The 18,065-nt window shown below is 47.2% G+C and overlaps 1 protein-coding gene across 2 annotated transcripts in view; it reads right to left on the bottom strand.

The window, feature by feature from the left end:
- The window catches only part of LOC126539567 (m-AAA protease-interacting protein 1, mitochondrial-like), a 224,915-nt gene that overhangs the window by 40,963 nt on the left and 165,887 nt on the right, over nt 1-18,065 (bottom strand). The window contains exon 3 of one of the 2 annotated variants that reach the window (XM_055075464.2): nt 7,661-7,744. The exons of the other annotated variant lie outside the window; for it this stretch is intronic. Within the exon in view, the coding sequence (XP_054931439.1) occupies nt 7,661-7,744 (84 nt within the window). The remainder of the gene's footprint in view (nt 1-7,660; nt 7,745-18,065) is intronic. 2 annotated transcript variants of the gene reach the window in all.

Consider the following 18,065-nt stretch of genomic DNA (forward strand, 5'->3'; position numbering starts at 1 on the left):
TTGCAGAGCTCACTCGCTTACATTCGAGAAAGATGCAGCGCCGCACCTACCACTATCCACACCACCAGAATTATTGCGGTAAGGAAATGGTACCGCTGGGCGCAGTTGGTGGAGCTGCATTGCTACAATTATTATTATTATTAGATATGGAAACGTACAAACACACAAAGGAAACAGGTAGGGGGCAAGCTGACAACTGCCACCGAGAGGGGCACAATGTCCGCCTACTCTGTAGGGAGGAGGGAATGGAAAGAGAAGAAGAAAAAAAGAAAATAGGAAACAAAATAGGAAATAAACAAATGACAGAGACACGGACAAGAGGAAGTAGGGCCACGGAAAAAATGTCAATAAACGGGAGGCCAAATCAGTTTTCTGCATGAAAGTTAGCAAGGCTCTATGGGCCTGGTATTAGTGAGCAGCACTCCCTCTCGGAAACAGGCAATCGTAAAGAGCCGTAGACCTGAGTCCGGTCAGTCCATATTCATTAATTAGCAGTGCACGTTGTGTAACGAATGCGGGGAAATACAATATAAGGTACTCAAGTGTCTCACAGGAGCCACAGGACGTACACGATGGACTGTCCACACGTCCTCGACGATATAACCGTTCGCACACCAACACAGAGCCAACCCTCAAATTCATTAACAGTGCAATGGCACTACAAGGTAAGCCACGGCCACGAACACGCGGAGGGAACGAGCCGTTTGCAACATGGTTGTCTGGGTGCTGCTTTAGGTGGTATCGGCGGATTAACACACGGGCGTTGTCAATCACACAAGAAATTTCTGGGCAGTCCCTCCCGTTGTGAGCACAGGTTGACGAAATGAAGAGGCTGGTCGCCACAATCGGCGCTCCCATGTTTTGCAGCCCGAGGTCCCTCCTCTCCTTCTATAGAGGCCTAGAGCAGGGGTCACACGTTTCGAGCCTATTTTCACGACCCAGAGACAGGCGCAGTCACGAGCGTAGTGCCTTCAAAACCTTTGGCTGTACCAGCCTATATGACCGCTTCTGATGATTCTAACGATAAACGCTTCAGTGCGTGTCTCCGCGCATACCGTGAACTTCTCTTATTTTCTCACCTATCAGTCTCCTGTCCCACTTCCCTAATTCAAGGTAGCCAACCGGACTCCCTGCCTTTCCCTTATCACGCCTCTCTCTATCTTGGCAGAAGACTTCAAGTTTGTACACAGCTGTTGCAACGAGGCTTGTGATTTACGCATTTCAATCGTTACGAGCTGTTCTACTGGAATTGAGTGAGAGTCTGTTCATTGTAGTCTCGAGTCACACCTATTCAGGCGCTCTCCTTTTCCGATGTTTATTTCTTGAGCCACCTTTGCATGCCTCGTTGCGCTTCCTCTGAAACATTCTTTTTCGTGTGTGTGTGTGTGTCAGCTGGAGCGTGTATGATTGATTTTCTTTTCTTTATGATAACGGAAGAACTAGGAGTCACCACTGCACATCGACGCAGACTTTTTCTCATTTCAAAAGAAATGTAAAACCAAAGGCCCGCCGAGTCAGGAAACATGTCAACCATAACTGGGCGTGTCTTTCTTCCGTTTCCAGGCCCTGAAAGCGTTCGATTATTGGTCATCTTGTGGAAATGTATACGTCGAGCAGCCGTCTAGAATTTGACCAATCTGCCAAATTGACGAAAGATCGATAAGGTCCTCGCCGAGACAAAAGGAGAATTACAGTTTTGTGGGTCGCGAAGTAGCTACCCGTGTTAGGGGCGGCGAGGCCGATGTCACTGCAATGTAGACGGTTCGGATCTTGTTCGACCTTTTGTGCTTGTAGAGCGCATTTTTCGGTGTAGTTGCGGTTACTTTCTTCCGGCGGCAACTTTGCCGTGTAAAATATTACTAGTGTAATACTACATGGTTATTGATGTGCGTTCTTTCTCTTTTCTCTGCCGTACAAACACGGGTCCAAGACTTCAAAGCATAGTTGCAGGAGATCCTATAAACGCTGTTGGACAATCGGCTTCTGCGAAGATGGGTCGAATACACTGCTTCACCTTCTCAGTTCGCCATACTTGTGCGGCGGTTTGTGACGGTGCTAGGCCTTCGTCCCCGTTCGTTCCACTAGCTTGCAAGCAAATTGGAATATCGATAGATTTCATGGGTATTTTGTTTCTACTGACAAGAAGCAGTTATGACCTAAACTATGGGATCCCATGCGTTGAACCCTGCCTCTACGTGATGCACCACGTGACCACTCCTTTGCATGAGACACGTTGTTGTTGTCTTGCTCGCAAATCTTGCGCTTTCTTTCTGATCGTCACTCTTATACGGAAACTCTGGGCTTGCAACCTGCGCAGCACCTGCCTTCCTTGACGTCGTCCCCACTACCCTATTGGACAATCTTCAGCATTCCCCCGTGATCTCGAAAGAGTTCGCAGTTAGCTTTCCTGCAATGATAATTGGATACCGCCGAGACGGCGCCCGGTGCCTGCGCTCAGCAGCTGCGGTATTAATGGCTCGCGACGCTTGTAGTTTCAACAGGTTACCAAGTTAACGGGGGCAGCGCCGGGAGATCTCTGGACGAACGCCGTCTCCTCTGCCTGGTCTCGCGGACTTGGTTCTTTTTCTTTTTGCAGGTCGTTCACTCCAAGGTACGTGCCGGATAATATGCGACAGCTTCGCATTCGTGATCGCTCACGCCAGAAATAAAGCTCCGACTTCTGACACTCCGGCTGATATTGGGTGCACGCACGCCGCACGCACGCTATTGCGAAATTAAATAAATAAAATGTTTTGGCGCGCGATTGAAAGCACGGGGCATCGGTTGTCGACGTTTTCAGCAAGATTGTGATAGGTGACGTTTAGCAGACTCATTTGGGGGCGTTGTGTTCTTGGGGTATGGGCGGGGCGGCGAGGCAGCTTGCATTGAATGGCTCGCAAGCTGCGGCTTGCATTCCGTTTTACATCGCTGTGCACCCCGGTCTCACGCGGCGCTTTGAATGAGGACGCGTTGAACGACGTACTAAACTTTTTAGGTTCTTCAAATTCTGTTGAAAGGCAACACTGGAGATGGGGGGAGGGGAGGGTTAACCATTAACGGTTTTTCAAACAAGGCTACATCCAACTACAGCCAACATCCTGCTGCTTCTACTGTTGTGCGTGTGAAGCTTAGAATGGGAGGAACCGCAAGGAGAGTAAACCGACCGTTGTATAACATGAATTGCGATTGCAGAAAAGTAAATCGAAAAATGTTAAGAAATGAGATTATGTTAAATCTATTATTGTACGGTTATCTTTATCTTTATTCTAACGACTCTTAAAAAAAAAAAGGTTTCCCCCTTACTACTGCTTTGTATTCGTTAAATTTTCGCAACAAGACTGAATAGGTTGTTTCATCGCGTCAAGCAATGAATCTGGTATCTTTCGTTGCCTGGTTCGTCCGAAAAGAATATTTCCATGAAGAACAAACAAACAGATAGTCACGACGACAACAACAACGGCAACAACAATAACAGCCGTTGCATGTGCACATAGCCATCGTAAAGTAGGTTGCTTGAGAGACGTGCAACGTTTTCGCTGCCTGTCAGCAAGTCTTGATGAACCAGCAAAATAATGACGGGCACCAAAGAATGGAATCTTGTTGCAAAAGTTCAGTCCAAACAAGGCAGCAATAAATGAAAACATTTTTAGTTGGTTAGAATAAACCGCAGATCACTGCACGCTCATAGGAACGTTAGCGCATTAGCAGCCTCTGTAGCCTGAGTCATGACCACGCTTGAGCTCGTAGCATTTGCCGCCCGCCCGCTCCGCCAGCTGACAACCTTTCGCAGCAGTAGAAGAGGAGGCACTGTGACCATACGTGATTTTTGGCGCACCTTTTGTCACTGAGCGCGTTAGGGTGGGTTCATTACCATATATGAGCTGTTTTAACCCGGCTGTTCCCGCGTAAGTAACCCGAAGAAAATCGTCATGTAATTTATTTGACGAGGTCACTTCGCCAAAGCAACACAGGTGCAGGATCTATTTGTGTCGATTCACTACTGCCGTTGGTAGTGCTAGAATACCCACACCATCTTCGAGGCTTCAATAACATGCAGTTTGTATATGGAAGAAATGTTTCATCGTGGTCAAACATGCCGTTAAAGGACCCATGCCTCTTCAATCCTTGTTGTGCTGCTCCATTAATCCGATCGTGACGACCAAGCCGAGCGGGCCATCAATGTAACAAACGGCCGTGTTTCATGGGGGGAAGCCAAAAGGGTGGGGCATCAGATCTCAATATTACGTCACGGAAAACGGACGCGGCGCGAACGTGCGGTTACGGTAGGGACGGTCCACGAACATAAAACATGAAATTCAGATCATCAGCACCCGCATCGTACGATGTTTGATCGCAGAGCTCGTTAATCATACGAGCTGCAAAGTTCACCTTATGCCCCATTTTTCAGAATGAAAGAAATAAATGAATGTCGCATGAGTTGACCCAGTTTCGAAAAGTTGAAAATTCTGGTGTTATGAGTGGCGAAACGAATAAACTAACAGGCGTCCATAACTCAAGTGTGAACCGTGAGCAGCTGTCACATTCACACGAATGATGCGCAATCAATCAATCAATCAATCAATCAATCAATCAATCAATCAATCAATCAATCAATCAATCAATCATGTGTCGTCTGAGGTGTACCTATCAGCCAATATTTCCCAAAACCATTATTTTTGCCACTTGTAACAAGTCGAATCACCGGAATATCCACGAATCCTTTCACATGACATCGTGACAGCTCGCCACCCTTAACATTAGGCGCAAAAGAAATTCAACTGCTGAAAAAAGAAGTTACTTAAGCACATTCGCTTACGCAAGGTTGACCTAGATAGGAAAGACCGTGTGGTTAGTTGTTTATTTTCAATACTTATTCATTTGCGTCGTAATAGTTAAACATTGCTAGTCCATGCTCATTTTGTGTCCTGCGTCTCGGATATTTGTGTCCTGTCCTTGTTGAGGTGTCGCACGTAGGGCAACATTAGGCCATTTTTCATAACAAGCTGGCCGTCTATATCACTCTTGAAGGTCCAGATGCTGCCATGCCTAATATGCCGCTACTTACATTTTAGTACGAATTACGAATTGCACCATAATATCGAAATATAAATAATACCACTGCCGCGGTATAATTCTTGCTTACGCACAAATAGATGCTTCTAATACATTGACTATACATCAAAGACGTTCACTAAAGCGGGCTTTTCCACAGAAAGCTTCTTATTGTGGTAAAGCAAGCTTTAAGAAATGTTCACAGGAAGCGAAACGCTAGAATTCGCGTGCGAATGGATAGCCTCCAAGGAGACGTCAAAAGTGTCATACAGCCACTCCTCAGAGATTTGGGGTGAGTGTTTCGTAACAGGAATGAGCCCATGTTTTAGGCGTTATTCGTTCTCGTCCTTGACATATGCACAGTTACACAACCACGATGTGCATATAGGCGCGAGGGCTAGGTACAGAAATTTGTCGCTAGCACTGTCGAACTAGATTTACACGCCACGTTTGGATCTGAATAAATCATTGTGATTTGGAGGCCCAGCACATTACGGCGAGCCGCACCTCCATCGAAGCTGGATGAAGTGGGTTCTTCTCCTACTGGCCACCGCTTGTAGCATTTGTTCCCACTGTGTCCAATTTACATTCTCTGCAAATACATAGATAAGCGCCAACTTAACCCTTGCTTAAAACACGTTGACGGGTTAGTTGGTAAGAATCCATGGAAGAGTGTAGAAGCGCGACTGAACGAGGACGTAGAAAGAAACAGATACACAGACACAGCGCTTCTGTGTCAATGTATCTGTTTCTTTCTACGTCCTCGTTCAGTCGCGATTCCCCACTCTACCATGGATTAACCCTTGCAGCATTTGTGTCATACACCCTTCGACTTAGTGGTGTGTTCCTTTTTCCTTCTTTGTGAGCTGCACCCTCCCCGTCCCTCTTCCTCCTCTTCGAGGTAGTCGATTACCAGCTAACCCAAATGACGGCCTTCTGTGTCTGTCAAAACAAACACTTAAAAACGACAGTTGAAATTTCCAACACCTGCCCCAGCTTTATTTTTTACTTGCCTTGTGTGGTGGTCGAAAGAGCAAAGTCCAGATTGTTTGGGTACAAAACATAAGGACCCGACTTCACAAAACTGTTCGTTCGTGAGAACGTTTTCTCATTGGTCGGCTCGTTCGCTAGTACGCTCGCTGTTGCTAGTTGACGGTTTTTGCTTTTGCAAACTTAACTAGCTTAAGAATGTTCTGAGAATACGGGCTAAAGTACGGAGCTGGATTTGAGAATTTGTCTATTGCTATATTGATAACAGTGTAGTGGAGTACACGCCAGCATGGCGTGTGTGAGAGGCGCGATGCTGGAGTATATATACTATCTGCGCCACTGTTACTATCGACCGTAGGCTCCCACTGACGTCTTTAGCGACACGCATCTTTAGCGCTCATTTGAAACATTGTGGTTCGCGTTCGACAACGCAATCTACTCGCATGCCTTTCGGAGCCGCGCTCTAAGTATTATGCCGTGCGCTTTCTAGCAACGCGTTACATCTAGAGAGGGGCAGGATTGTAGGGCGTCCCCTCTCGGCGTCTCCTCTGGCTCCGCCGGGATTCCGGTCTGGCGCTCCGGCGTCCGTCCGTATAAAGTGTTCGCGCTGCACCCGTCGACGCAGTTCGAGCGTTCGCGACAAGCGCAGGCGTCGACGCCCGCGCCATTAATCTTGGCAAAGAACCCGTGAAGAGAGTCCTAGGGACATGAACGCGCTTTTTTCTCTCCTTTTTCTCTCCCCCCCCCCCCCCCCCTTTCGAACCTGTGTCACGGGGCGCCCATTGCGCGACGACGCCTATCACGCGGACACACACACAACGAAGCAGCTCGGCTCGCGCACCGCGGCGGCGCGGTGTTGGGCGCGGTGGTGACACGCGGCAAATCTCTCGTCAGAGCAGCGGCCCGGTGTCCGGCCGGTCACGTTCCACGGAAATGGGCGCACGCGCTCGCCGGGGGGAAGGACCATTCTACAGAGAGGGGCCAAGGGGGTGCTGCTAATGCGAGTTTAATTTTTCGCTCGTGCCCATTGGAAGGCCATTTGGCGGCGGCTGCCGGGCAGCAACCTGGCGGGACGGCGCGGAGGCAGCGGCCCGTGGGAGTCCGCCCGCACCCGACGAGCGCGCACTTACCTGGCCTCACATTGAGTGCGGGGCTGGCAGCTGGCGATTCTTTCGTGGGGGGCAACCGACAGACTGGAGCGCATCGTGCGCAGCTCGCAAACGCGCCTGCGAATGGCCGCCGTTACTGGCTGCCACTTTGCCTGTCGACTTTGTTGCTTTCTCGCGAAGCTTTATATGGTCCCTGTAGCGTATACAGCACGCGGCAATAAATGGTGAAAACTTCAAGGTAATTGCACGCTGCTGGTGAGCGCGCTTCTCGGACAGCTCCAAACGGCCAAACGTACCCTCGCTGATGCTTGTGCTTCTGGATAGTGCGGTTGTAGAAACTCTTTCGCTTCTTCGTAATTATGTGCCGTATGAAACCGTGCAGTTCTACTCGCGTAAGAACGAACGACAGCTAGTATACTTGAAGTAAGTCTACGGGAACTGCTGTACTATATACAGTGGTAAGTACGAATGTAACTACAACTATGACAACTGCACAAATAAAATCTCACGTGTTTGTGGAGGCGCTCTTTGTCGAGGTGGTCTAGTGACAGTGGCGCGACCGTTGAGTGGTCTCCTTCGGCTATACTGTTGAGCTGTGCGGAAAAAAAATTTCATTTTTAACGAAATGAAAATAAAAGACATGTAGTCACGCTATAAGGGCAACGGCTACTCCTTCCCACATAGTTGTAAAAACATAAATAATTTTGTGAGATAATAAGAGACAACGTTACAGGTTCGAAAAAAGCCAGAGCGTCCGTCATCTCCTTGCACAATTCACCAACTGTGTATACAGTCCTATACACACACGAACACACAAAGATAAAAGGCGAGGCCATGTTGCGTCACCCTGAGCCCTTACATATGCGCGTACATAGTTTCTTCAAATTTTGACAGCGAGTTGCGATATCACCAGCTTCTGCTGGAACGTATTCGTTACATTTCGCGAAATGCCGCCCCATTTAAAAGCGTCTAGACAGCCCTCGTGCACATTTGTGCACATTCTGGCGTCGCCAGGATAGACACGCCCAAAATGTACTGACGGGATCAAAAATGAGGAGTGAGAACCTCAACGTTAGATAAGTTCGTTCAAAGCCTTCTTCAGCTAACTCGCTTCAAATGAAAAATGTGCTACCCGTAGTTCGGCGTCACTATGCCGAATCTTATTTTTTTTTAAATGGAATGACAGAAAGCCTCACTGGAAAAGCGGGCATCTCTGACAAGACATTCACACAGTTTCTCTTCGACTTCTTGCATTATAGTGCGGAGAGGCAAGTAGTGTGAAACGTGCTTTATTGATTGGACAGTCGTTCATTATAAGGACGAAATGTTCTCGGCCAATACTACCAAATTAATTCCGCGCAGAAAATCACATTAGTGCTGCTTCAGTTCCTAAGGTCTATGGGCCACATAATGAACTTTGAGAATGCGACGCGCGTTTTATTTTACCCAAATCATTAATATAGATATGAACCGCCGACGAAATAGGTTTGCGGACCATGGGATCTGAGAAAGAGTTTAATATATCCGCAGCCTCACAGCCCAGCTTGGTATTCGCATTTCCTGCCTCTACTAGTATAGGCGAACAACATTCTGATTAACAGTTTTACTAACAACTGATACAAGCACCTCAAAAATTCAATGTTTTCTGAGATTTCATGGTCTGCAAACTGTTTTGGTCGACTGTACCAACTCGCCAAGCTTTCAGTTCTTCTGCGCGCTACCCGTGCATAGCTCTGCTCTTTCGATTCCCATTCCCACTCCCCACAAGCAGGCTAGCCAGCCAGACTAAATATCCGTAATTTCCCCATATCCTTCCTTTCTCTCAGCCTTTTACTTTTCCGAAATTTCTGGCCACTGGACAGCCCTTCACCCTCGGAGCGAAAAATACTTGGACAATGGTCAGAACGGCCGTGCTCGCTAAAGGTAGCCAGATCGCTACATCTTAATTATGTACAGCGCAAGAACACACGGACGGCAGCGAAGACGACAGGACGGGCGCTGGCTCGCAACTGAGAAGCTTAGCCGACTTGCTCAAATGTCAGTTCTCTTAAGCCAGAGCGCTAGTTTATTTCCTGTAGCCAACGGGTCTTCGAGATAGGTTGTGAAGTGTGTCGCTAAAATTCTGTGCGCTCGATTTCCGTTTCGATACCCGTCTTTCTCCATTCCTATCCATTTAACTCCAATTTCCCCCGTTTAAGTTAGCAAACCAGACTGTTTCTGATTAACCTCCCTGCCATTTCTTTGTCTCTCTTTCTCGCCATCAAAAGACGTTGCCAAGTTACAACAATATCATTCACGTGCGTCAGTACGTTGCAAACACAAACTCCATACGACAGTGTGCCTGCCTTTGCGCACAATGCCGCAGTCTTGGTGTCGCTGCTGAACGTACGCGTCTGTGCATACTGTGTTCCTGTTCGTCACATGGCCCTCGCAGTCCCTCCGATTTTGCTGTTTGCTTATTGTCGTTCGTCTTGTTTTCTCAAAAATTTATTCACTGCATCGCCACGATGCGAACAAAGGAACCTTTTTCTATAGCAAAGGATCTTATACATCTCTAGTTCATGACTATCTATCTATCTATCTATCTATCTATCTATCTATCTATCTATCTATCTATCTATCTATCTATCTATCTATCTATCTATCTGTCTGTCTGTCTGTCTGTCTGTCTGTCTGTCTGTCTGTCTGTCTGTCTGTCTGTCTGTCTGTCTGTCTGTCTGTCTGTCTGTCTGTCTGTCTGTCTGTCTGTCTGTCTGTCTGTCTGTCTGTCTGTCTGTCTATCTGTCTGTCTGTCTGTCTGTCTGTCTGTCTGTCTGTCTGTCTGTCTATCTATCTATCTGTCTGTCTGTCTGTCTGTCTGTCTGTCTGTCTATCTATCTATCTATCTATCTATCTGTCTGTCTGTCTGTCTGTCTGTCTGTCTGTCTGTCTGTCTGTCTGTCTGTCTGTCTGTCTGTCTGTCTGTCTGTCTGTCTGTCTGTCTGTCTGTCTGTCTGTCTGTCTGTCTATCTATCTATCTATCTATCTATCTATCTATCTATCTATCTATCTATCTATCTATCTATCTATCTATCTATCTATCTATCTATCTATCTGTCTGTCTGTATGTGTGTGTGTATTTATGTATGTATGTATGTATGTATATATGTATGTATGTATGTATGTATGTATGTATGTATGTATGTATGTATGTATGTATGTATGTATGTATGTATGTATGTATGTATGTATGTATGTGTTGGAGACAAGCTATTTTCTAGCTTACTGGGTTACTCGGTAGTCCCTGGTAGAATGGGTAGCGCATCGGGCGGCTGTGCTGAGGGAACAGGGTTCGAAACCAACCGTCGGACCGACTTGGGTCACTGGGTATGCGGCAGTGTGTGCATATGTACCGCTCCTCAACGAACCTCTTTGACGCCGACATGGGTCAGTGGGTTGCGGGACTGGCTGTGTACCACTCCTCAGTGAATCTCTTTCAGGCTCACTTAGAGCTCTGTTACCACTTTGATACCATCTTGTGCTACTGTGTATGCTCCAGTGGGTGTGTCCCGCTCTTCTATGAGCACCTTTGACGTCAACCTCGGTAAATAATTGCCACTAGGAATGCGCCGCTCTGCAACGACATTTTTTTTATTTCTCCGATGCTGGGTGAAATCGAACGTGCCGAGGCTGCTTTTACGGCGGCACCGATAGATGGCGCAGTGAGTGCAGTAGGAGAGGAGTCCGGGTGCATTTTGACCAGCCGATATTTCTATGGGAGATTTCGATCAGCCGAATGTACCATTATAGAACACATTTCACAGTTATACCGTGCTGGGAAGAATCGAGCCCACTTCACGCGGGTACCTTAGGGACAGCAGCCCGACGCGTTAGCAAGCTGCGCCACAAATGCGCCGCTTTTTAATCAACGTCTTTCACGCCAACATTTTAACTAACTGCGCCATGAATTCACTGAGTATGTGCTTTTGAGTGTGTGGCCAGAGAGGGAACAACTCGCTGCGTTCGCCCGCAACGACTCGCAACTCATATAGGAGGTCACGTGCTGACTTATCGGCAACGCTACTAGATGGCGCAGCGTGTCCAGAAAGAAGTGCGAGAGAGGAGTCCGGCTGCCGGCGCTATGCGTTTCCTAGCGCTTGCATTGGCACGCCATGAATTTCGGAGGCCATGCGCGGGCTTCGTGGCGCCGCCACTAGATGGCGCAGAGTGTTCATAGGGGAGCGAGAGAGAGGAGACCTGCTGCATGCACGTCTCATACATAAGGCGTTCTGACGGCGGCAATGCGTTGTGTCACTATATTGCTTCAATGCTAAGCGAATTACTGTCGACAGTCATCGTGAGATGGGTTCTGCTGAATTTGTTATTTATTTATTTAGAACATAGAGAAATGAAGCAGCCTAGGTACTCTATACCTCAACATTTTCACGACAACCAACGCATAACAGAACAGAGTAGATTAAATGTGCAAGCGAAAAGAAATATTGATCGTCATCGTACTTTAAACTGTGCGCGATGTCGAGTTGTAAATTAGCCTAAAATATCACCCGGATGAACCTAGGTGTCCGCATGTTCATACAGACATACGATAAAGACGGTCATAGGTTCATCGGCTTGCGAAACCATTGCGTTACAAATCAGAGCAGCAACTTTCGCCGAAACTGGCACGTACAAGAAACTGCAGCACTGTTAGGTTTACGTTTCGCTGCAAAAAAATTCTTATAGGTTGCATTTTGGGGGAGGAGGCGGAATTGAAGAGAGGTAGAGAGCGAAGAATGTTTATTACAAAGACAGAGAGAGAAAGAAAGGGTGAAGAGGATGTGGATCAGAGAATCATGCCCAACAACGTGGCTGTTGGGCTACGTTTAGCAAAGCGGTGATGTGGAAAATAGCGCGTAGGACTGGAATAGCACTGAAAGATAACTCCACATTTTTACTAGTTCTTCTTTTTCTTTCGTTTAATTTCGGTAAAAAAATTTAATTTCGGTAAAAAAAAAACTCTCTTACACATCCGAGATACGCCAGCATATTATTGCTGACGTGCATGGTTCAATAAACTTTGCGCCGCTTCAGTACCCTCCAGTATAGGCCGGAGCTTTGGCGGGGTTACGTACAGTCATGGAAGAGCGCGAGACGGCCATTTACACCAGAATAATGTAATGCTTCTATTCAAATATTTCCGCGCTTCGTCAACGGCCGAAACGGCGTTCTGCTACGTTATCACCAGCACCTTGGGTCGGTGCTGGTGATTGGTGTGAGATAAGAAAGGAATATAAACTAGCGAAAGGAATCCTTACACCACACAAGACTTACGCCGCAGGCATATGAATTGACATGCGCTGTCTGCATGCGCCATTGAACAATGAGGGGGAATGGGCGCAGATACGGCTGTGAGGCTGCGTTATATATAAAAAAAAAGCTTAATATCGCTGCTTTCGCGCTATCGTTTTCTTGTCTCCGGGCGAAGACATAGTGACAGAGCAGATTTTTAAACTGATAGATGTTGAAGACTAGCACGAAGTTGTGGTAGTAATTGTGGGCAAAATAATGAAGGAGATCAATGTTCCAACGTAACTCACAGGCTTTGAGAAGCGTCGATAGGGGGAGAGGAGGTCTCTTGACTAATGTGAACCATCTTAGCGTGCACTCAAAGCACGGTACAAGAACGTTTTTATATACCGGCCCCGTCGGAATGTGGCCGCCGCTGCCTGGATTCGAATCCGGGTTCTCGTGAGCTGAGCAGCAAAATGCCACAGTCGCCGAGCCACCAAATCGGGAAGGTTGTGGGAAAGCTAAAGTGTCCAACTAGTGGACATGTCCATTTCGTCTGCTGCTAAAGCGATGATTGGCTGCAAGCACCTGTCTCTTTCTGACGCGTACCCCAGCCAATCAGAACTTCAGCAGCAAACGAAATGGACACGTGCACTAGGTGGACACTCGCAGAATATCTAGCTCCCCCATCCCATTGGTTGAGAGACCGACGAATGTGTTCGTCACTGTCGTTGTGCTTTGAGTGTCGCTTGTTTATCCGGATAGAAGAACGCCCTATAAATAGTTAGTCACAACTCACATTTTTAGCAGTGTTCAATTCTTCATTGTCACTACAACGTGACAGTTTCGAAAAGCATGCCTTCTTCAGCCCTGTTATTTTGCACGTTAAAGACTACATTGATAGTTTGTCCCGTGAAAAAACAAATAATGCATATAATACGTATGAGGCTTTTCTTTCGCTCTAAGGCAATACCGTTGCGCCCCAAACCCGAGCACGTTTCGATAATGCGCCGTTGCCCGTATTTTCTCTGCCGAAGCGTTCACGCGTACAAGAAACATAATCAGGCACTTTTCGCTTCACTAAGACACCTAACCATGCAGGGGGCGTAGCAACGGAGCGAAAGTAAAAACGCATGCCGTCTCCATGCGTTTGTGTCTCTGTCGCTGTGCTTTTGTTATGCGGACTTGTCATTTCCTGCTCATGCTTGCCTGAACTATGTGTCCGCGCGTGCTTGCTCGAGTCGTTCGCGACTGTTGTATTCATATTATGCGATGGAGAGTGGTCGGTGCCGCTTCAAGAAGTCAGCGCCCTGTCGTGTACACGTAGCAATGATTAAAAAAGAAAACGCGACGCCTTGCCGCCACCACGCCACTTTACGTTCTCATCTCTTTCTTCTCGAGCGACTGCACGGACAGAAGACAAGCACGCATACACGGGTTTCGTCGTCGTCGTCTTGGGCACGCTTCTTGATTGCCGACCGGCCGCCGCTTTAATTGGGAGCGTCGAAGGGACCCCGCATTAGTGCGCTGCCTTGCGCCCGAGCGCGGGCGGCGGGGACACACCTCCACGCTCCTAAGTTTGATTTGTGCCCCGAATGCGAAAGACAAATAGCTTTCTCTGATTTCTCGGAAACGGGAGCGGAGGGATGTACGAACAGACGCCGCCGCAGCCACGCACGCACGAGCGTCGCCTGCCGGCAGTTTTCCTTTGAGCGTTCTTCTTTCTTCGTCTGTTCCCCCTGTTTCCGCCCTCTGTTACGCCGTCGTCGCCGTAGCAGACGACGCTGGGCGAACGGCACAACGATCGGCCCAGCAAGCAGCGGCCCGGCATCGCTCGGCACGAACAGCGGGCGCTGCAGTTATTAGGAATTATCGCTGATGTGAAGACGCGCAAATGCAATAACAGCGATCGATGCTTCCGCCGGCCGCCGGATTTTTTTTTTCCTTTCCGTTTCCCCTCGTCCTCCAACCGGAGCTGCACCGCCCGGCCAGGTTCCACCACGCCTTCGCTTCGGGCGTCTTAAAGGTTTTTTTTACTTCCGTTGTTGTTTCTCGCTTGCTTCTTCACTTTTCCGCATGCCGCCGTCGCCGATGCAACTCCACGAAGCGGCAGCGGGCGCGGTGGATGCGCGCGTAAAGCTGTTCGCGGCCGTTAACCATGCGACGCCCGATTGTCCGAGAACAAATATGCCCGCTCGCTCGCGAGCGCGCGACATGCTACTTTAGCGAGGAAAAAAAAGAGAAAAGTGGTTCGGTGAATTATTCGACGCTTAGGAGACGCAATGGCACCGCCTCCGCAAAGCTTGCGCGAGAAAAAGAAAAACTCAAGCAGTGATAAGGAAGGCTGAGGCGAGATTTCGACGTATGAGCAGCAATATATATATATATATATATATATATATATATATATATAAAGAGTGGCTGTAAAGAGGTAGAGATTTCTTTCACCCTTCATACTTTTGCTTGTGGAAGTCAGAAATTGCGACATGACAAAACGCTCCCCATTTGTAGTCGCTTAGGCGAATGAAGGTGCGCTGGCTATTATCATTTGTTACACAATGACAGTAAAAGAAGAAAGGAAACGTACAGATATCTGTCAGTAGCAAACAGGCGGCTGACAAAAAAGCGACTTGGTGATATCGTCCTGTCTACGTTTTTTTCAAAAAATAGTTGCCTTCCAGAAATGCAAAATAAACAAGTATGCAGAAAAGATATTGACATAAGGCATTTTTTACAAAATTTTGTTTGAGGAATAGCTCTCGAGCGGTGTTTTAAAACGCCTTGTTTTATGAGTAATGTACGTGACACGTAAATGACCGTCTACTCCTGGTGGACTTTACATAATGCTACAACTGATAGAAATTGTGATTCAAAGGAATTTACTGTTTGTTTACGCGCTCTGATCGGAAAGATATGGCACGGTTTAGAGAAAATCTGTTGCCCTTTTTCGCGCTTATAAAAATGAGACGGCCATCTAGGGCGCTTTTCGAAGTTTCTTCAAGCATGAAGTACATTTTACTGCGTCACCAAGGTTCGTGTTGATCTCCGCCATCTCCGTTCTTTTTATCAGTGCGACAGAATATTCAAACGACGCTATCGGCTCTTTTTTTTTTACGCATATGGCAGGGTCGATACATACTCCTCTTATCATCGCTGACACCGTCTTTCTCTCAGTGCTGCAGCGCTCAGTGACGAAATTTTTGCGTCCCTCTTGCTCGTCTACGAGAACTCTTTATCTGACCCGCTCCAAAGGAAGAGTAATTTTATCTGACCCGCTCCAAAGGAAGAGTAATTTGCCTGAACATATAATAACTATTGCATAGTTAAAATTAACACTTCAGGTACGCAGTGCGGCGTGCGAGGGACGCGCCGTGTTAGAAGGTTCCAAATAATTTAGGCGACCGGGAGTTTCTTTGTCACCACGCAGGTGCCTTTGCCCTCTGGCTGCATCTCCACCCGGCTCGTTCCTTTTCTTTCCGGTGTCTTCTGAGCGGTGTGGGGATTTAAGTCCCCCGCTTTGATATTGCCATGGCTTTTTTTTTTTTTTGAACAGAATCCAAAACGACATATTACTTGTCTTTCACCGTATGACTTCTTTTCTTGCTAACCTTATTATCAGTACCAATATTTCATTTTGTAATATTAATACTTTCCCTAACTTCTAAAGTTTTAATACCTGATAGATTCTTACTGTGGCGTTCACATTGTTTCAGCGCCTCTCCTCCAAGACCAAACAATGTTCACTCGACCCATCCTTGGCTTTGTCTTTTGCGAGCGAAAGTTGTGGCCTTTCCCGCACTCCGGAACTACCGATGTGACTCACGTCATTTAGGGAGTTCTTCAAGGGCCCGTTCTCGGTCCATTGCTGTATTTAACTTACACCAATGATATCACAACTAACTACACTTAACAAATGCATCTCTTCGCAGATGAATGGGTCGTGTATAGTGAATTAACACAGCAACGACGATAAACACAATATTCGCATTTCTTAATCCCTTGTACCACTAACCAATATAAAATGCCTTTGAATTTAAGCTGGCATAACAGTATTGAACTCGTTACCACAAAATCACGTAAAAGATAGGTTACAGCCAACGGGATTTACATCTTGCAAACGCAGATACCAGACTTCGTGCATACAGTTAATATGAGACCCTCTGGCCCCTCCCCCTCTCACTTAATCGCGCTAATCTCTCTAATCTACTCGAAACAGTCCAAAATAAAGCTGCACGGTTCATCTTGTCTTCACGATCTCGCTATCAAAGTCGTGTCCCGCCTAAAAGGAATCACACGATCTTCATTTTCACGATATGAGCAGTAAATTTACCCGGTCTTCGTTCTTCCATAGACTTTACCGTAGTAAGATTCCGTTCGCTGGAATCTATATTCTCTCCACTCCTCACATTTCGACTCACGCAGATCCCGTTCATAAAGTAAAACCAACATTTGCCTAAGTTCATCAAAATTCTGACGCTTATCTAACGCTTAGCTAAAGCTTATCCAAATTCGCCTCTAGAGAGAGCGATACATGATTTATTGATATGCTGGAGATAGTAGCCCGGCTGTTCGCCTGACATGCTACTCCTTGCACTGGGTGAGCATTATGATATACACAATGATAGACACCGAGACAGCACGCAGGCGCTATATATTATTCAAGGTTTCGTTAAGGCTAGCGGGGCCAGCAAGATCATCAGCAGCGCTTTCGTTGCTCGTAATGCGCAGTTGCTGCTTAACGCAAGTGTTTCACAGGTGTTGTGGGTAACGTGCAGGTGTCCGAGAATGTGCCCAAGTTCCAAGTTCGAGTCGCGTTACAGGTGTAGTGCCGCCTTCAAGGACTGTCTCTGACGCGTAACGGCAGCAGTCGCACAAAACATGTCGCAGTTCTCCAGGGACTACATTCAGAGCACATTGGCCAGTCCGTCACTTGAATCTTGTACTTGAAGTAGTTAGTGCAGGCCACATTTAGTCTGATGCGGTGAATGCATATTTGGTCATGCCCATTGAAGCCTCGCGGTATATAAAAGTGACATGATGGATCGATCTTATGTGGGGTCCGTACTGATGGCTTGAGTTTGTCCAGAGGCATCGCTGTAAACGCCAAGTATGTGCAGATACCGGTGTCGCCGCGTCTTTTCTCGATACATGGATCTGGACCATTTCTCTCGAAGAGTCGTGTCCAGATTTGGCAGCACAGTCAGCCTGGACGCTGCCTCGTATTCCGCAGTGGGCTGGTAACCACTGCAGCACAAGGCTGTGACGCAGTTCGCAGGCTTTAATGCATAGGCGTCTGATGTCCATGACGAGTTGTTCCCGCGTGCACGGCGACTTCAGGGACGGCAGGGCCGGTCTTCAGTCGGTGAAGATGACCTAAGACTCATCTCTCTGATCTATGACGGAAATAAAAACTAATTTCGCATCTAATTTTATCTATTGCCGAATGGAACTGTTTCCTTTCAACCACTGTCTAGGTTGCGGAATCATCATCATTTCAACTAGCACTAAAACATTTTAGAATGTATCAACGTGTCGTAACCTAAATATACTTGTATATTTACCTTAAACGTGTTGTCGTACGCGTAGTTATGTGTAATGTTTTTTTTATAGTACTACTTTGTTCCATCTGATATGTATTTTTCTCCG

Source organism: Dermacentor andersoni, chromosome 11, assembly GCF_023375885.2.
Source record: "Dermacentor andersoni chromosome 11, qqDerAnde1_hic_scaffold, whole genome shotgun sequence".
Taxonomy (NCBI): domain Eukaryota; kingdom Metazoa; phylum Arthropoda; class Arachnida; order Ixodida; family Ixodidae; genus Dermacentor; species Dermacentor andersoni.